Genomic DNA, 20,260 nt, shown 5'->3' with positions numbered 1-20,260 from the left:
GAAATAATAAGCTCGCTAAACTTCTGAGAAAACACTCCATCACGATGCAGACCGTTGGAATCGGCTCCAACCGGAAAAAGCAAAGTAGCGTCGCCGCCACCTCGTCTAGCGTTAGCGACGAAAGACGCACAAAGACAATTTGCGAGAAAAATTCGCCAACTATTCCATTGAACGATTTCCCATCGATCACGGCAACAGGAGCTCAGAACATTCAGAAAGATTGGATTCCAAAGCTGGTCAGAGTGAATTCTCCCACGCCCCCCCCCCCCCATCAAGGAATGAGAAACAAAAACGATGAGCAACAAAAGTCTTCATTTACACGCCACCACTCAAATGCGATTTGAATGTCGTCATGAAAAGAATAAAACCTCTTCACTGCTTTGTTTAGAATTCATTCAAGCACGATTTGTGCGTCAATTTGTACTTGGAAAGAAAAGAAGTCGACTTGAATTTATTCCGTGAAAGTTGAAACCACTCTAATGCCGAGTAGAAGCAGTGAATTCACCGATTCTTGCCGTACCACTAGAGGGCGCCCGTGTGGCACACTTGGAAAATCCCTGCCTGAAATCAACCCTTCCTGAAAAAAAAACGTGATGCAAATTTCAGCGCTGGACTATTTTTTTTTTAATTGTTTCCCCCCTTGCCAATTAATCACGCTCAAACATGACGCGGCGCGGCCGGCGCTACTTGAAAGGAGAAATAAGACTTCCTTCTCCCCAGGCAGAAAAGCAACTGTAATCTATCTGCGCTAGCTTGATAGGGTTTTAATCAATGACCACGACTCTGTGATTACTTGGCCGGAAGCTGAGATTTGCACTCTCCAAAACAAATGTTCCCATCTGCGCGGCGGCCTTTGCAAAGAATCATTCGGCTGGAGCCGTTTCAGGATTCTCGTCTGTCTTTTTGGAGGTCACGCCGCTGTACAAATATGTAAACATGTCAATTTGCGGCTTGGATATCTGCGGGCCAAAAGCCCGAGCGAGTAATGAACCTGGAGATGTGCGATTTGGGGCTTTTCTCTCAATTTGGAAAGTCGACTGATAACGAATCCGACGTCGGCAGCGGCAAGTCATTTTCCCCCACTCGTGGTGCTTCACCGCCACGTCGACGCTCCGACATCTCTCTCCCGTCGTGCGTTAACATTAAGCTAGCAGACCTCAAAGCAAAGTTGTCTTTTTAATCACGCGCCGTATAATTCTCTCGCTTTTACGTCGGACGGTAAGCTGCCGCCGCGAGTTGCAATAAACATTTCAAAGGCTACTTTTTGATGAGTTGCTTCCGAGCTGCCAAACTGCTGCCGCTTGGGAAGTAAGTCGAGAAAGTCTTTAGCGAAAAGAAGCCAAAGCTAAGGTTTAGCATGACCGTTTAGGCGAGAGTTGGGTCCAAAAAACTCCCCCTGCGTCTCTTTTTGACACCATTTGGTTGCGTTTTTTTTTTCCCAACCCAGCGTGTCTATTATACGTATATTCAAGAGTGTCAAGTCCAGCACATGTGCACTAAAACTCATGCTCGCGTCTATTGCCTAAAAGACGCGGGGATAAAAGAAGCCATGCGGAAAAGCTAGCGGCAAGTTCAATCCCATTTCAGAGACTCATGTTCAAAAAAAGGATGACAAATGTCAGCTGGAGAGGCTATTACAACAAACCGGGATTCCTTTTCTCTCAACGCCAATGCGGCCTAATAAAAAGAATCGATTGAAACGGGCTCCGGGGAAAGAGAAAGGACATTTTCATAGACCGCGCAACCACTGGTAAAAACGTAGCCGCTAGCCCAAGTTGGGCCAGAAAATTGTACTCGTACTCCAGCAGAACAAGCGGCCCGATCATTTTTACAAACCTGCCTGGAATCATTTTATGAAGCACCTGCATTCACGGGGTTGCGAACAAATGCTTTCAAAAACGGGTTAGCAGGGGGGGGCCTCCTTCATTAATTACTGTGAATGATATCAAGATGAACTTCCGTTTGACACAGTTTGGACGGTATCCTGAAATCAATGGACTGATGACAGAAGCAGGATGTAACAAAACATTTGGTGGGGGGGGGGGGGGGGTAGGGAGGGTCAGTTTTATCGTTTTGCATTTTTTTTTCCGTTTTTTTCCCCAAGACTGGCCAAATTTAGGCATAAAGTTTACCGATTTTTTTTGTATGTACCCTAATGAGCAGCCGCGGGTGAAGCATCCATCCTCGGTTGAATTAAAAGGGCAACTTTTATGAGACAGCCATTGTGGCAACACGCCTTAAGAGCTACAATACCAAATAAACGTGAAATGCAATGAATAACTCCCAACGGGATGTTTTGCACATTTAAATTCCCTTCAACTTAAATGATGACGTTTTGTGACCTTCACAATCTCGTTGGAGTACTATTAACATTTGTAACCTTGCTTTTTGCCTTTTGTGTATAGCATGAAATCAAATAAGCCAGATTTTATTTCATACACATTCAAAGCAAACGATACTGATCCTTGTTCGACAGCATCGGTAAAAAACGAAACGGTTTTGCAAAGCGGCAAATCATAAACCCCCGTGAAATAAAGCGAAATTGATTGAGCAATCAAACATTAAACACGAATCTCGTTCGCTTCTCAAGAATCGTTCGGTTTTACTGTTATCGCCTTCGCTTTTGTGCGTTTTCACCGTCGAGCTCGTTTCTTCTCCGCAAATCGCAGACCTATCTCAGAGCGCGACAGTTATTTACCGTCATTTACGACAGGTTCCTTTCCTCGACCCTTCAAAATAAAAGCACTAGCTCTGCTATTTTAATAGCAAGGACAAACATACAGGATGAACCAAATCTGCAATCACAAAAGGTTGGAGCAAGGTCATTTATAACGGGATTGTTTTGATCCGGTAGAACATTTGTTTTTCAAAACAATCGTGGTCGAGTGAGGACACGGACCTCAGAGAGAGCGACCATAATTCTATCAAAAAATAAATCAAAGAACAACAACATTACAGGATATTTTCGGATAAAACATGCATTTGGTTGAAAGTTTAAAGTGGATTTTAACTTTTATTTATTTATTGAGACCGATAAATGTTGATTCAAGTTCCAGCTAACGATGCCTTCTTGATTTGTCAAAATATTTTGCTCCTCAAGTAGACAAAAAGCTCGAGTGTGAACAAAAAAGCTATTCAGAGTTGAATTGTAGCCAATCAGAAGGAACGTGAACGACACTCAATTTCCATGCGGTTTCATTTCCCATCACAGTTTCTGCGAGGCTTTGAAAAAGTTCCCTATTGTCGACAGCACAAGAAAGACGCTTTGAATTAAACATGACAAGACCAGAAGAAAGGGGGGGGGGCGGGGGGGTTGTCGGCTGGGTGCCTGGTTTTGCCATTTTGTACAAAACGCGCTCACTGGAAGTTGGACGAGTCAGGAGCAGTCAAATTTTTTTTTTTGGGGGGGGGGGGTGGCCTAATTTGTGAGGCTTTTGTTTCTGCGTATTGAAATCAATATGAGCAAGACTTGAAGTGTCATTTCAGGGGATGGGCCCACTCCGGGCTGCATAAGTTATCAGCTTGCGTTTTTTGCGGCAATTTGGGCCAAAAGGGTAAAAAAAAAAAAGAGAAATGAGAACGCAACCGGCAAAAGGTGCCGTCAATTGCATAAAATGGGTCGCTCAAGAAAGCGGCCAGCCCGTAGAATGGAGTGGGCCGCCACTCACAATGCCGGCGAGGCGCAAAATTCTGTCATGTTTTAGAAAGGGCTGGACAAAAGCTTGCTGACAGCAGGTTCGCAATTACAGACGCGCCTCAAACTCTCCCGAGAAAAGGCCACTTTCAAATCCTTTTTGACACAATGGTGGAGTTTTGCTAATGGAGCGTGATTGCAAAGGGGTAGTGGGGGGGGGGGGGTCGTGTCATTAGGACAAATTCTATGGTTGGGGTTCTTCCAAATGGCTGATTTCAAATTAAAATAGTCGACTTCCTGTTCAATTCCAGACATGCGTCCTGGACACTTTTTTTTTGGACCTGCGCGCCATGCTGAGAGACAGCATCCTCCCCCCTTGACCGTTTGCCGCCTCACAAAAGGAGCGAAGGTCAAGCGCAGTGGAGCTTTTGCGCAGCCAATATGGATTCAAGCGCCTTGGCTTGAGAGGCGGAACGTTTCAAAGCGACCCCTTATCTGACCTACGAATGCGTCGCTAATTACATCCGTGGCGACAATTGTTAATCATGAAAAAAAATGTGCGTAACCAAAACAAATTTATGAGCATGTATTGGTTAAAAAAAAAAAAATCATTAAGAAACAAAACATTTTTTTTTGTAAAGGTGTGGGCTACATTCTTACATTTGTGTATCTATTTCAATTCTAAAGGCAATTTAAAGTTGTGTTTTCCCCGGTGGTTGCAGCACTTCATCAGCAAACTTTGCCAAACTACTTGCAGCCGACAAATCACCACATTCGTGTATTTTGTTCATTCAAGCTCACCCAAAATTCACTTTTTGGGTTTTTTTTGGGCCATTAACTTCCTTTCCGCAGAAAGCGCCGCCTCGTTAGCATATGAGCCAACCTTGCCAAAAATAAGCCTCTTTTTAGTTTGATCCTGTGCAGAATGTCTGACATCCGCTGTTGTTGCACCTGTCACTTTTGGGTGTTCCCGTTGGCAAAACGTGTTTGTCTTCTTCCCCCCCCCACCCCCCTAAATATATATTTAGCAAGCTATAGCTCCAGGGAAGACTTTTTTTGCTGCCGGCATCAGATCATTTTACATCTCGTACCGGGGTTGAGTGTGACGGGCAGGTTTTTTTTTGTTTGTTTGTTTGTTACGTTTCCTACCACAGCAGGATGCACAACAAAAAGTCTCAAAGACTAATGTCTAAAAATGAACAGCAAATCAGCATTTTGGTTTGAAGCGGCCATCTTGGGCTAATTCCAGGTTGTGTACTTGAACTGTTAGCAGGAAATTTGAAATGTTTTTTTTTGTTCCCCCCAAATGAACCTCGATAGGCAGCGGCCATTCCAGACAATTAAATTGCCAGGCCGCTCGTGTGCGTTTTCGACGTCTTCAAGCACAAAATGTCAAGCGACTTCGGCTCTTTTCAAATTTGTATTCCGCCCCCTATACACTTGAAGGAATTAAAAAGGAGGAGGCGGGGGTGGGGTGGGGGGGGGGGGACCTTCAGTTTAACCTTTTCCACACATGTGTGCCAGGAGTGATAACTTATTTAACGTGCTGATGTATGGGACTTGTCGTGATACGGGAACGGCGCAATTACACATCCGGCCATTAAATCGGTGTAACAACCCAGGAAAAAAAAGGGCGGGGGGGTTGTGAGGGGGATGACAGAACTGCCCTTGAAGGCCCCACTCGTCTTCAAGAAAGGACAACTGATTGCACAATTGGCTGATGTCAAAACAAAACTGGTTGTTCAGAATAAGTGCTCATGTCCTTGCTTTTTATTTTCAGACATTTTGTTGTTGTTGTTGTCGTCATTTTCGTTACTCAATGTTGACAAAGCGACAGAAACACGAGACACGAAAAGACAGCGCTCTTTGGAATTCGATGCAAAAAAACGAGAGAATTAGCGGTCGCCGCAGTCTCAAGAGCAACTCAGCCGCCGAGGCCACTTAACTGATGCACGATAGACACCGCGAATTAGCCCGTTCAATCGAGCTTGATTTCATAGTCTGGCTCAGTCGTGCAGCAAACAAGTGGGCAAAGTCATTCAGAAGCAGACACGATTAGAGGGGGTTGGGGGCGGGGGGGGGGGGGGTAATCAAGCATAAATATTAGGCATGGGCGAGTACTGGCCTCATTTCAAGGTATCAAGTCCTCGTCGAGCCTGAAATCGACGAGGACTATAAATCTGAGATGGAGTAAGCCCTCCTTGGCAGAAGGTGGCGCTATACTGCAGCAGTTTGATACATCGGCATCAGAAAGAAACGTTTTTTTTTTGTTCATTGCGTTGAATGACAGACACAGTGAGGACATTCCAGTCCCTTCATTGCAACCTTTTGATTTTTCACTTGATTCGAGAGCGGCCCACTTCATTAAAGCCTGCTTTTTAGCACAAACATTTATTTACTTTTATTGCTCGTTAAGTTCCTCATTCGTCGGCGACCTTTTCTAAAGCCCCGGTTTATTCCCGTGAATTCCGGTTAACTTCCATGGAGCGCTTCCAAAATTCTCATTATTTTGCCAGGCTATTTGCATCGTGCCGCTTTATCGACTGTTCTTATGCTATCTAAATTAGCACCAAAAAAAAAAAAACGGAGCGGCTGATCCCTGGAAGAAACTCGGAGGCAGTTGGACGCTAGCCAAAGCCTTGACTACAATGGTTCTTGACAACGGCAGCGCTGTTGTCCAGGAAGGTGGACAACATTGACCATGTTGGCCTGATCAGCGTGTAGGCAGTAAGACAGAGGCTGTCGAGTTTTTTTTTTTTTTTTTTTTTTAGTGCACACGTAGGCGTTTCTTTTATGCAGTAATGAAATTGAGGCAAGAAAATGAGTAAGGCGCAGGGGCGATTGTGAAGCCGTGCCTGAATGTGTATCGGCTGTGCAGTGTGCTCCCAAAGCGCAAACTGCATAATGCAGCCGATTATACCGGGAGAGGCGATGAGGCAAGTGGAGCCGCGGCGACTCGGCTGCTACAAGTACCGTCGGTAGACATCCCGAAGATCGTTTCTTTTGGACCAAGAACATCTGACGCATGGTTGCTTCAAGCTAGTTGTCCCGCAAAGTTGAGGTTTACTGTAAAACTCATACAAAACAAATATAGACAAGGACTGATATCAGGTATTGGTATCGGGGCAATATCGACCTGCCGATACCGGCTATTGATATTTAAGGCAAAACAAATCTGACGAGTTGAGCCGATACTGCGACAGTTTGACACATGGGCAAATCGACATCCGTTTCCGAAAGAAAGTATTGCGTTCATTCAGTCATTGAGCTACATTCTTTTTATATGAAAACTACTACAGGTATCGGTACTCGATATCACTCAGTACTCAAAGATGCGCGTACCGGTATCGGTCTGAAAAAAGGATCGATTTTCAGATTTGGGGTTCAAAAACTGCTGTTCAAAACCGTTTCCTCAAAAAGGCCTCCAAACATTGCAATTTGGAACAGCCTGTGGTGTCAAAAGACGCTTTTCCCCCCCCACCTCATCCGACAAGGTAGTTTACACATTCACTGCCATTGACGGCGATAGACGTCCAAAGCTCCACCGTTTTACCAAGGGCTGCCAGTGAATGAGTTACGGAATTCTTTCTTAGCCATGTTCAGTCTACAATTTATCAATCCAGTCTGGACCCAAATGAAAACAATCGTGTCCCCGTGTCTGATTCCATGTCAACGGGGTTTTCTAGGAGATCATGTCTCTCTGCTGGAGTCAAAGTTTCATCCCTGTGCCAGAGTCCGGGGAACACAGTTCACATCCCTTACCCACATCCATGTCCATATTGGAAGTCTTGCCAGTAACAATATCGATCCCATTTCCACACCTAATACCGAGATTGATCTCTTACCACACCCATGTCCATAATGTCATTCAAGACCTCTACTCCTTCCTTACATGTCAACTCATGCCAAAAAGCCACACCATTTGCAGTCTTTGCACCGGCACTCTGATTTTTTTTTTTTTTTTCATGCTTTAAGATCGTCTTCGCGCATCCACTGGTGGATATGGGACAGACGACGACGACGACGACGACTAGGATTATCTCTTGTATAAGAGGCACCAAGACGGGGATCTAGTTACAATGATACGTTTGTGACATAACTGGCATTTTCATTTGTTTGTCCACCGTATTCGCTTTGAGTCATCCCTCACCACCCCCCCCCCAAAATAATAATAATTTGTGACAGCATTTGCAATGCGTCCATCGCCCAGAGTGACCAATTGGAGCAGCAGCAGCTGCCTCTGCAGTTGCACAAATTTGGCACTATCACTCCTCTATGCAACACAATTGTGATTCCCACTGGAAAGAAGTGGAAGGCTGTGGGGGGGGGGGGGGGTGTATTCGCACCGATGCGAGTGGGGGGGGGGGCGGGCTACTCACCACATGAAAGAGCCTCCATCACCACGTAGATGAAGAGCGTCCGTGTGCAATCCCGTGCACCTGCCATGGTAGAATCCCCAGCAGGTGGAATGTTGTAATCCCAGAATGAGTGGTTCTCTCTCAGGTGAATCGATGGATGGTTGATTGGTTCCCTGACCGGGGAGCTTCACCAACCTGAGCCCCGTCGATGCGCGTCCTCTCCCGGCCAAAAGAGAGCGTTTGCACCCCCCTTTTGGAAGTTCCGAACCGACACCAAAAAAAATCATAAATCACACAAAAATGTCCTCTTCCACGCTGAAAATGGTTTCATGAAATGAAGAGGGTATACTATGATGGAGATATATGGTTTTAAGAAATAGTTTCTTGATGGGGAAGGAACAGCGGGTGAATCTGCACCGCCGTGGCCGACCTGTCACTCACACTTCCCGGGCATCTTCCGAGGAAGGACGCGGAGCTGTAAGTGCATTTTTTGGATGGTAAAAAATGGTCGGTGGTCACGACCGACTCGGAGGTTCGCTGGCCCACTCGGTGTGCGGCTCGTTGTCCAGTCTTGGGGGAAAAAGAATCCAGTAAAGTCCGCCGAGTTTTTCCTCCGCTTATTCCAGTTTTACTTTGGTATTGTGAAGACGGGCGGCGAGGAGCATCGTCGCGGTACTAACAACTCTCCGCGCTTCTTTCATGGAACGAGCGGTCTCTGGACGCATGGTCATGGGCACCCGAACTGGTGGTCGTCCGGCCAGGCCGTTTTAATGGAGAGGAGCGAAGAGGGTGACGGGTAGGGTCGCCGGTTCCAGCTCTGGAAGTGTTTTCAAAGTGAACGTGCTCACCTTACTGACTAGAAAGCTGTCTTGAGTCGCCAATGCTGATATGTTATACCGCAGAGTTCCGGTTAACGCTGTCAAAATAAAACTATTAGTAGGTGTCGGGTGAGGGGGGCATAATTGGGGATTTTTTTTTTCTAACTCTTTTGGCTTTTACAAATACTGTGATGTCACAAGATAGCGACAAAGCTCACTTCATAAAATTTAGTCAAAATGTAGGGACCATTTAAAACAACATCATTTCAAAAAAATGTTTTTCATATTTTTGTTTAATTCTTGGAACTATACCGTCATTGCAAAACACAAGTCTTTGGTTGAGAGGCTCTTATTTCATAAACCGGAAGTGCCCATTTCCGGAATTTGGTTGCCCATAATAGGTACGCTGAGTTTGAGGACGCCTCAGACCCCCCCCCCCCCCCAAAAAAAAAGGAATCTAGAGAGTGGTGGGCGAGCCAGCTATCCTGGTTGTCCTTAGTTGGCTGAAGATGTTGCTATATTATTGATGAACGGAGCATTGATTTCATGGAGTCGTGCCACTAATGTGTGTATTCATGGTTGCATCCGACTACTGGGCGGCTAATGTTACTCGTTACTTTTTTCTTTATACTTTTTTTTTTTACTTTGAGTCAAACGACGGCGATTAAAGAGGTTAACTGTGAGACTAATTGCGACCCAGTTGTGATTTACAAGTGTAAAAATAAGTTAATGGCATCATAAAATGTGGCTACAACACGCAGGCAACTTTAATGATGGTGGCCCCTGCCAAAGAGACTTGAGAATCTTGTTCTGAATGTTCCTAAATCCATGCAGGTTCGTTGGAGTCACAGTGCAATAATTTACAGCCAAAGATTTTTACAGCCCCCAAACGTCCATATTCATGAACATTTATTTTTACTTTGATAATAAGGATACCGTTAACCAAAACCTTCCATTTTTATTGTTTGCTGGGACAACACCCAACTCAACTCAACTGTATTTATAGAACACTTTAAAACAGGCATGTCCAAAGTCCGGCCCGCGGGCCAAATCCGGCCCGCGGTCGAATTTCATCCGGCCCTCGGCCACTGTCATAAAATCAGTGCCGTCTGGCCCGCAGGTTGGGCGCAATGGAACACGTGTTGCATTGACTGAGGTCTCGTAGACTGGTGAGTGATGTTTCATAGAGTACTGCTTCCCTCTAGTGGCTAAATGAGTAATAGCATTCACTAAATGAGTAATAGCATTTAGACACTAGAGGGCATCACTGACGAGTTAACAAGACTGATATGTCATATTTCAAATTCCTGTTTCAAATGAACCAAAAGAAATTCTTAAGATTGTTGAAATTAAAATAAAACTGGAAATGTGAAACAGACTGGCTTACTAAAATTTGTTGAACAATATTGTTGTTCAATGTAAAGAATGTCAGCCAAGGTCGGCCCCCCGACATTTTACCACATAAAATCTGGCCCCCTTGGCAAAAAGTTTGGACACCCCTGCTTTAAAACAACCACCGCTGTACACAAAGTGCTGTACATGGAGCAAATGTCACATATACAACAAAAAAACAATAAATTAATAACAAAGACAGTCAAAACCACAAAAGCAGTCAAACTAAACATCAAATCTGAGTCATGCCGAGTCAAAAGTGCAAAGGAGCTCAGAAAGGTGTTTTTGTTTCTTCTTCAGATTTTCTATCAACAAAGTATGACCTTACTCCATCTTTTTAAATTCACAGAATCGGATTTTATGTAAAAAAAATAATAATAAGGTGAAACTAAATAAACAACCATCTTGAGATCAAAGAAATACCCCCCCCCCCTTTGAAAGTGAAGCTCAAGTGTCCCTCTCCGTACCGACGTCATCTTGCTATTTCAGGCCGTTTTCAGTCCCGTTTCAAGTCTTGAATACAAAACGTCACATCAAAGAACAGCCGCCTTCTGCACGACAAGGACAATGCGTCAGGGGTAGTGTCCCCCGTAACTCACTCGGCGTGTGACAAGGGCTGCAGCAGCACCCTGCCTCAGACAAACACACTCCGTTGTTATTAATATTAGGATCAGAAAGAAAACGTAGTCCAGAAGAAGATTAAAAAAAAGGCAGCGAGCAGCTTGGATGACATCGCAGCAATGCCACTGGACATTTTGCCAGCTAGCATAAATCGCACTTGTGGGAAAATAGGCCATGAAAAAATATCGAAAAAATCATTTCATTTTTTCTTTTTTTAAATGATCATTGTGATTATACCGACAAGCTAATAGCGTAACCTGACAGCCTCAGTCTTTAAGGCACAAAGGCAAATTCAACTCAATGAAATGAAGCTGACGTCAATTAACGCAACAGCCGCCGCCTCGGCGCGAGGTGTTAAAAAGAAAGCATTTGCTTTTTGCATCTGTTGGTTTTTTTTCCCCCCTCTTCTTCTCCGTCTGATTTCTGACTCACCAGCATGTTGCACTGCCCACAAGATGCGCAATTAACGCGACACTCGGTCGTTTAGCTTTTTAATTGTTCGCCGCTTGCACGCGGGGTTCTTGCCAAGCGACGGTGTGCCTCATCAAAAATTGACAGCAACAAAACTCAATGCGGAGGACAGCTGTCGCACATCATTTGCTTTTTATTTGAGCGTTGGCGGAATCAACGGGCAGTTGAACGCAGCACCAAAGGGGCCGTGTGGAATTACGACTGTCACTATACGCCTTACCTGCAATAGTCGCTTGGTAATCTCCGCGGTCAGAGTCCAAAACGAATCTCCTGCACTTTCAATTACGAGTCACGTGTTTAATAGACACCTGGGGAGGGAAACAAAATAGTGATCGACTCTCTTCACTTTAAACACACGCACACACGCACACACACACGGTTACCTTCACTTAAATAAGTACCACACCTCGCCTTGATTCGCAATGACTAATAATGAGTGCCTTACCTCTAAAAGTCGTTAAGAGTCCCAAATTACAATAATCACCTTTACTTTCACTTAAGTAGGGTGGTGTCGCACTTACTAAGAATAAAAAAAAATCCTTTGCGTCCAGTTGCTTTTCAAAACACACATTTTTTTCTTTTTTTTTTCCACTCATATCTCAAGGCATCACTGTATTCAAAAGCATGGCCATACGCAGACGACGAATAACAAACGCTCCAAAAATGCGATGACATGTGCCGATAAGCACGAATGAAAGGTGTTCGGCGGCCATGCTAACAGTGCACTTATTTTACCTTCTTCTTTGATCCCGTGTCTTTTCGCAGCTTTTCATTTTGCACCACCTGTCCTCCCGCTCAAAGAATCTCTCTTGTGGCGCAGGTGTGCCTGCCGGGCGTAACACCTGCAGACGCTCCTCACATTCTTTACCCCTCTTGGCCCCCCAAATCATTATTCCTCACGATTACATGAGGCCCCAGCCTATTCGCGGTTCGCTATCGCAATTACACCATTTTTTAAAAAAATCTGACATTCAGTATTCGCTGAAAATCACACTTATTCACGCCAAATGTATGACTTTGGCACCATCTTTGGGGCGTCTTGCTGCCTGCCAAGGAACTATGATCAAGTGCCAAAGGAGTTTGATTTGTACTAAAGTAGTGCTTTTACTGGTATCATTGTTTTTCGCTCTTTTTAGGCGCTTTGTTGCAAAATGCCAACAGAGGGCGCTAAAACATATACTGTATTAGCTTTGTCACCCAGCCCAAAAGTATCTGCAAATGGACAAAATTGTGAAAGTCGATCCATGAACAAAAAAAAGCGCGGTTTCACTGTCCCTGCATCCATGCTCCAATTTCATCTTAGCTTTTTTCACCCAAATAATTGACCTCCATATATTTACCTTTGAATTTATTATTTTTAATATTATCAAAATGTATTGTTATGCATCGTTTTATTCTATTATTCATATTTGTTCACGATTACTATTCCATGTTTTTCGATGACAAATGGATGGCCATCAGGTGTGTCATAGCTAAATACGGCCAGCCAGGGGCAGCAGCGAAGCTGACACTGAGCCAAAATGGGTTCGGACAATGGAGGCGTTTGTCACCAGAGAAGAAGAAAATGCTGCCTTTGCGTACAATTGGAAATAGTGCCACTTACTTTTTTTTAACGAATAAAACATGTAATTAGTTTTTTCTAATCCAATTTAAATCTGAAATTAGTCGTGCTGCTTTTTGTGTGATTTTTTTTTAAATTTAGAAAACGTATAGATGTAACTCCACAAAACGTTTAACACTATCCCAGTGCTGGATTCTAAAACGATTTTCCGAGAGTCTTTGAAGGCAGCAGTAAGACGGAACGAAAGTACCCTGGCAACGCTGTCACAAAAAGAAAGAAAAAATAAGGAAAGAAAGCAACTACGTTGAGCGTCTCACCCTTCCTCGGGCGCCTCGCAGCTTTGCTCGCATATGTATTTGAATATGAATATTAAGTGACCAAATGTCGCGTTAGTTGCCATAAACGGGGTTTTAACGCGTTCGTCATGGTGTTCTTCGACGAACCCAGCTAGCTTAGCCTTTCTTCGTCGAGGCTCCACAGTTGACGTTAGCGTCGAGCTAAAGCTCAAGCGCAGCCGATCGACGATGGCGATTGTGTCCGGCTCCTGCGCGCGGGTCAACGGCTCCCGCAGCGGGCCCTCGGCGGCGGTGGCCGCGGTCCCGGTCCCGTCCCCGTCCTCCGGCCAGTCGCAGCCCATGATAGCCGTGTGGGAATGGCAGGACGATCTGGGCCACTGGCGGCCATACAGCGGCCAGGTGAGCGCCTACATCGAGCGCTGCCTGTCGCCGCGAGGCCACCGGGGCGGCGCGCCCGCCGCCACCACCATCTGCCTGGGACAGTCGGACCCCGGCCTGTCGCCGTATCTCATCGACGTGGCCAGCTTGAAGCAGTTCAGACAGGACACGGGTCAGTTATCGGAACATCTTCCAGTGTGCGTTGGAACTACAATTTAAAGGGCCTGCTAAGTAGCGTCGCGCGTTAGCCGCGATGACGGACGCGCTTGTTGTTGTTGTCATCGGAATGTTGACACAGCTGCTCCGCCGGATTAACCGGAAAAACCAGGCAAAAAAGGCGGATTTGTGGATTTGGTCGACAAGGGGCGCGTGGTTGAGGGTCGACGTGTAAATGTCTACGTTTGGCCCGTTTTCGTGAAAATGCGAGAACTTTATGTCCAAAAAGGGGCGCGGGGCGAACTACGGTGGTTGACTAGTTGTCAGAACAAACACTTAAATTACGTGCACGTTAGTTGTTGAGTCGTCCTTCGACACATTTAGGCTTTTAGGCCTTTTCTTCCCCATCCGCAGTCTTCAAATTGGTCAATTTTACCCTGCAGAACCCAAGAACCTTTTTCCTTCTTTGGAAAATGATGGACTAAACATTAATGATATGTTCACTGAACACCAAAATACATGTTTTTTCAAATATTCAATGCTTTAATCCTAATTTAGGATTAGGGCCAAATCTGACCCTTTCGGATTCATTTGAGTAGCAGAATTTGTAGGGGCCCAAATTGGACCCCGTGGGTTCTCCAGGGTTAAAGGCGAATGGGCTGAATTTTATGAAAAAAGGCAACTATATTCTATACAACTTCTTGTCGAGTTGAACTGGAAATGATGAAAAAGAACTGAAGTAGTGCAAAAAAAAATCTTAAACATTCACCAAATGTTAAGGTGTTGAATGGTTAACTTGTTCCATCAGCTCGTAACGTAATATTTTAATTTAGTAAATCACTACTGCCTCTTGAAATGAACCGAAATGCCATGACGCATTCCACTTCACCCAAAAAGAAAACCCACCACAATTTTAGTGTGAAGAGTAAAGACGAAAAAAAAAATCATCACCATCTTGTGTCAAAAGGGAGGATGGGCGGCCAGCACCTTTTTGACCCAATCGTCGCTCATTTGTTTTTGTTTTTTTTTAATAATATCGGTTGTCTTTCAATTGTAGCAGTCGTTGCAGGCACAAAATCAAGACCCCTGTTTTTTGTGGCTCTTATTAATTATGCCGCGGCGTCTTTTGGAGGGACTCTGGCCACAGGGAGTAACTAATAAGAGTCAAGCGGAATAAAAGCCATCGAGCGCCACCTAGAAAAAGGGGCTACAGTATTTGCGGCTAAGAGCCGAACAAGTTCGACGCCGTATTTCCTGTGATGTTTTCCAGGGAAGACTCGATCGGTGCGGCGCTCCCTATTCGCGCAGTCGTCGGGCCTGGGCAGCGGCGTGTACTGGGAGTGGGCCAACGACGAGGGCGGCTGGACGCCGTACGAGACGCGCACGTCCATCCTCCTGGAGCACAGCTACCAGGCCCGGCAGGGCACGGCCGACCTGGGCCCGCACGGCCACAACTACATCGTGGACCTCACCTCCCTGGCCCAAGTCAACAAGTCGTCGGGCTTCAGGCGGCAGGTGCGGCGCCAGTGCAACCTGCCCTACCCGCTGGCCTCCTTCGGACCCCCGGCCATCCCCTCGGGGCCCTCGGCGCTACCTGCAGGCGTCCCCCCTTCCTCTTCCTCATCCGGGGGCCCGGCCTGCTCCTGCCAGCAGTGTCTTAGCCACGGGGCCACGGGGCCCATGCCCAGCCGCTCCCGTCACTCCTTCTCGTCGGGCAGCCTCAACCGGCCCAGCCTGCAGGGGGCCGGCAGGGTGGCGGCGGCGGCGGCGGCGCATCCCACCTCCGTGTACTCGCCGTACCCACGCAGGCCTCTCTCAGTCGGCGGGATGTCTTGGGGCAGCCCCTGGCCCCCGCCGCATTCTGCTAGCCAGCTGGCCGCGCCGCTTCTGAGCAGCGCCTCGGGCGCCAACGGCCTCAGGTTGGTGGGACGCGTCCGGTCTTCTGTTCTTCAACCGAGACAGATTTTGTTTAGTGCGTTTGTTAAAAAGAGAAAATGAGATGAAATATGCCAAACCATCGCTAATCGTGACTTCACACGGCCGAGGCCAAATTTTGACCGCCCCCCCTTTTCTTTCCCTCTGCCAGCGTTCCTTCCATCCCCGTTCAGATCAACGGATCCACCAGTGTCAGCTCGGCCCTGGCAGGTAAAAGAAGAAAAAAAAAGCCCTCAGAAGGCTTCCTGTCTACACAGACCCCCGTCCCCCCCTCTCTGCACTCTTTTTTTTTTCTCTTTACTTCCCGGGTGATTTCGAATCTGGTTTTATGCGCCTCTGCTCTCCCTCTGCTTCGGTCTCGTCAAGACCTTCTAACACGCAGCTTGAGAAAGTCAATCAGGAGCCTCGACGGGGGTTCTGCCGAGAAAGAAGAAAAACGAAATATATTTCAGATGCTCTCGACACTTTTTCTGCATCAATCAGAATAAACGAGCAGGCGCTGTGCACATTTTCAAATTGCCTTTACGTCATAGAAAAGGATTTTCGCATGATGTCAAAATAGGCACGCACAAAGACCTACAAGAAAATCATCATGGTTTGGGGATTTGGAGAAACTTGGGTGGGGGGGGGGGGGGTTGTTTCGTTTTTTTTTCTGGGGGGGGGGCGGAGCACCTTTGGCAGCTCCATCTCATCCGTTTTTATTTTTGAATGTGTTTCTTTCTGCTCCTGCGCCTCACCCGCTTTGCCCCCCCCCCCCCTCCTGGTCCCGCCCCACCTCGACCCCCCCACCCCTCGCCCCGCTCCAGGCATGGCCTCCATTTTGATGTCAGCGGTCGGACTGGGCGTGCACTTCACCACCACCGCCGCCGCCCCCCTCCCGCAGCCGCCGCCGCCTCCTCATCAGCATCTGCCACCCCAGCAATTTGCGCTCCCGCCGCCGCTTGCGTCTCACGTCCAGTTCCCCCCCTCCGGCCGGCCCAGCAAGCCCCCCGGCGGCGGCAGCGGCGGCTCAATTAAGAGAGCCAAGAGGCAGCACAGGAGAGGTAGCTACCACGCCGCCCCCCCGTCTTGGAGACTCTCTCCTCGGCTCCATGGGTCCTCGTGTTTCCGTCCCCCGTACCCCCCCATTTTGTCTTGTGCTTCCGTCATCCATCCTTCCCTTTTCCATGGCAGTGCTGCCCACCCAAGCCAGCGATACGAAAAAGGCACCATTGTCGTATTCGCCGAGTCGTCCTGGGCAAGAGGAGCTCAATCACATTTTATCCCTAAAAAAAACTTTTGAGAGGTTTTGGTCCTCTCGAAATGCTTTGACCAATTCACTCCCACGTCACTCACCAGGGGGGGGGGGGGGACGGCCGCATTCTATCCTGGCACTCTTGAACCCAATCGCCAGTGTCCCGCATCAGCAGCAGCAAGTCTTCCTCACCCGCCTCCTCCTCATTTCCCACCACCGGCGTTCCCCGCCGACTCCCTTTTGCTCGCCGGGCAAAAACGTGCGGTGAACGACGTTGCAAGATTCCAAAAGCCATGTTTTCTTTCAGCTTCCAGTCAGAGAGCCGAGGAGGTGATCCGACGTTACATGGAGGTGGTGCCCGGCGTCCCGGACGAGGTAGCTCCCGGCCGGCTGGTGTTGACCAATTTTTTTTTTTCCCTCTATCTCTCTGACACCTTCCGTTCCTTCCGGCCGGCAGGACTGCATCATCTGCATGGATCAACTGTCCAATCCCTCCGGCTACGAGACGCAGCCCCCGGCGACGGCGGGGGAAGGGGCGCAGGGCATCCTGCCGGACGCCGTGGGGAAGTTTGTCAAGTGCGGGCACACCCTGCATATGCTCTGCATGCTGGCCATGTACAACAACGGCACCAAGGTACGAGCTGCCGAGGGGGCCGCGCCCCCAAAGGCTGGCGTTTTTCCGTGACGCTCAAGTGCTTTGCGCCGAAAGCACCTCCCTTTCTTGGCGAAATCCTCGGAGAGGAAGTCGATTCTAATTTTTTTTTTCTCAGATAATGTAAAAATACAATATAAACATTTGTATTATTTTTCAATAATAGACAAATGTGAGTGTACTCCAAGAACAGTTGATTTAAATCTGAATTAGAGATACAATGCAGGGGGGGGGGCTGGTTAGAATTTTTTTGACAATAGAAAAATGAGCATGGTTCCCTTAGATAAAAACTTTTTGGATTTATTTAGGATATAATTATTCAATCAGGCTGCACACCGTGCGTTGAATCCTACCCGTCTTCCGGGAACTCTTGAGTGGTTTACGCCAAAAGTGCCGCCGATCGCCAAGTCGCTCTCCTCCGATCGAGGTTGCGCGGATCAGTCGAAATGCAGACGCGGCTTTTCTTGTCCTCAGGACGGCAGCCTTCAGTGCCCCTCGTGCAAGACCATCTACGGCGAAAAGACGGGCACGCAGCCAAAAGGCAAGATGGAGATTTACAGCATCCCGCAAGCGCTGCCCGGACACCCGGACTGCGGCGCCATCCAGATCATCTACAGCATCCTGCCGGGAATACAGGTGGGCCGCGCCCTCGGGCCGGACGACGCGCGTCCTCGACGCCGGCGCTCATCTCGCCTTCCTTTTTGTTGTCCTGGCGCCGCAAGGGTCCGGAGCATCCCAACCCAGGACAGCCCTTCACCTGCCGAGGATTCCCTCGCTTCTGCTTCTTGCCCGACAGCGACAAAGGCAGGAAGGTAGTCATACAACGAAATCCCGTTTCGACACCGGCGATGCGTTGCCACACTCGGCCAGTGAGAGGTGGAAAACCCGACATGTCAGCTAGCATATAAAGCTAACATGGGATGTGAAATTAGCCTTCAAAGCCAGTGACGCTTTCATCTATCCGGCGCGGCAAAGTATTTTACAACTTCCCATGGGAAATTGTGGTTGAAATCTACATACAGGGTTGTGCTCAAAACTATTTTCCCAACTAGCAAAGTACCTGTGTGCAGCTTTATTTTTTTTTACAATTAACAAGTCCAACAATCTGCACATTCAACATGGAACCACAATGAACACCAAGGTGATATTAAAAGGGTTGTTTGACTTAACTTTTAGATGACTTGAGTTTCCAGGTTCATTCCAAGGGTCCGTTTTGCTGCGTTTGGGTGTCCGTCCGTGCACACACAAGTATGTCCAATTAAAGACTTGGAATGATTTCCCCCAAAAAACAACTGCAATCATAAATCAAAGAAAGTAGCCCACAGCCACGGCTGACAGGTTTTCCATCCAAACTTTTTCCGTCTGACGACTGCAACTGCTCCAATCAACCCCGATTGTTCACAGCCGTCCTGCACACAAAGTATTGACCACCAGGTGGCACAATTTCTCGTTTTAAAATTGGGTTTAGGCTCAAGCAAAAGAATGGCTCCAACAGCTGACACAATTTCGCAACCTGGTCAAATGTGTCCCGAGGGTTTCTTTCCGTTGCGTTTTACCCCTGGAGGGGAAAAAAACGTACCCCACCCATTCTCATCCCCTCGTGCTCCATCTTTTTTTTTTGTGCGTGTTCAAAGGTTCTGGAGCTGCTAAAGGTGGCGTGGATGCGGCGCCTCATCTTCACGGTGGGCACGTCCAGCACCACCGGCGAGCCCGACACGGTGGTGTGGAACGGCATTCACCACAAGACGGAGATGATGTCCAACCTGTCGGGACACGGCTTCCCGGACCCCAACTACCTGGACAACGTCCTGTCGGAGCTGGCCTCGCAGGGCGTGACCGAGGACTGCCTCAAAGCCCCCGGCTGCAGCAGCTAAGTCACTGCCTGCCCACTCCAAAAGGAAAAAAAAAAACATCCTCCAACTGGAAGGGAACATCACCATACAAGCACTGGAATAGGGGAGAAAATCCCAGAAACTTTTCCACCTTCGGAAGTCATATCAGATCCGTAACAGGCCAGAAGCGCAACCCTCTGTGTGAAAGTGAACACAAGTGCTTATGCGGCGATATCCTGCTTTCTGCTACGGTTGCGATGCAGTTACATTCCCACAAACCTAATTCCGGAAAATATTTTGTTGTTGTTGTTGTTGTTGCTGCGCTTTATTTTTAATTTCTATCCTGATCCACATTGTCCCCACCGCTCGGTTGCCTTGATGACACCGGCACTTCAAAACTCATAAAGCACTTTAGTTGTGACGGCGCAGAAAACTGTGATTAAAAAGTCAGAAAAGAAAAAAAAACAAATCAAGGGTGGACGTTATGCAATTGAAAGCGTAGCAAAGCAACGTCGCGTTAGCCTACTTTTGGGGGGGGGGTTGTAGGAAATTGATTTAAGAAACAAGTGGTGACCAGAAATCAGTTAAAGACCCATAATCTTTAGCACTCTTGTGCTTTAGTTAGCGCCCTAATCGAAACGTGCACCATTTCACTAACCTTAATCCTTTGGACTCATCAGCTATCGAAACGGGTGCAATTTCTCTTTCAGTTAGCATTGCAGCCGAATCGTGCGCAGCTTGACACCCTATCCTGACCATCAAGTCTGAAGACAGAAGCCAACAAAAGCGCTCCCGACAGTGACAATCAAGGCCTCACTTCCTGTACTCACACGAATGATCCCGCCTCTTGGGCACAAGTCACTGCAATAAAGAGAAAAAGATTGACGACGACAAAGACTCCGTGGTGTCCATCGGGGAAATA

At 47.4% G+C, this 20,260-nt stretch overlaps 1 protein-coding gene across 2 annotated transcripts; it reads left to right on the top strand.

Moving 5' to 3' along the window:
- Positions 1 to 13,073: 13,073 nt before the first annotated feature.
- Positions 13,074 to 20,233, top strand: LOC127588980 (probable E3 ubiquitin-protein ligase DTX2). 2 transcript variants are annotated; one of them, XM_052048012.1, is made up of 9 exons: positions 13,074 to 13,701; positions 14,956 to 15,604; positions 15,772 to 15,830; positions 16,427 to 16,663; positions 17,162 to 17,229; positions 17,312 to 17,488; positions 17,981 to 18,142; positions 18,229 to 18,318; positions 19,141 to 20,233. In XM_052048012.1, exons 1-9 carry the CDS (start codon positions 13,380 to 13,382, stop codon positions 19,378 to 19,380), a joined length of 2,004 nt encoding a protein of 667 aa, XP_051903972.1. In that variant the 5' UTR covers positions 13,074 to 13,379; the 3' UTR covers positions 19,381 to 20,233. The 2 variants fall into 2 exon arrangements, with proteins under 2 accessions (XP_051903972.1, XP_051903973.1); XM_052048013.1 differs by lacking the exon at positions 16,427 to 16,663.
- The last annotated feature ends 27 nt before the right edge of the window (positions 20,234 to 20,260 follow it).

The sequence above is a fragment of the Hippocampus zosterae genome, chromosome 16, assembly GCF_025434085.1.
Source record: "Hippocampus zosterae strain Florida chromosome 16, ASM2543408v3, whole genome shotgun sequence".
Classification (NCBI taxonomy): Eukaryota; Metazoa; Chordata; class Actinopteri; order Syngnathiformes; family Syngnathidae; genus Hippocampus; species Hippocampus zosterae.
The sequence above is the reverse complement of the archived record's forward strand: the minus strand, read 5'-3'. Positions and strand labels throughout refer to the sequence as shown.

Coding starts and splice junctions, on each gene's coding strand:
- LOC127588980 (XM_052048012.1), top strand. CDS start 13,380: ATGGCGATTGTGTCCGGCTCCTGCGCGCGGGTCAACGGCTCCCGCAGC. Junction 15,831..16,426: donor TGTCAGCTCGGCCCTGGCAG/GTAAAAGAAGAA, acceptor GCCCCGCTCCAG/GCATGGCCTCCATTTTGATG. Junction 17,230..17,311: donor TGCCCGGCGTCCCGGACGAG/GTAGCTCCCGGC, acceptor TCCGGCCGGCAG/GACTGCATCATCTGCATGGA.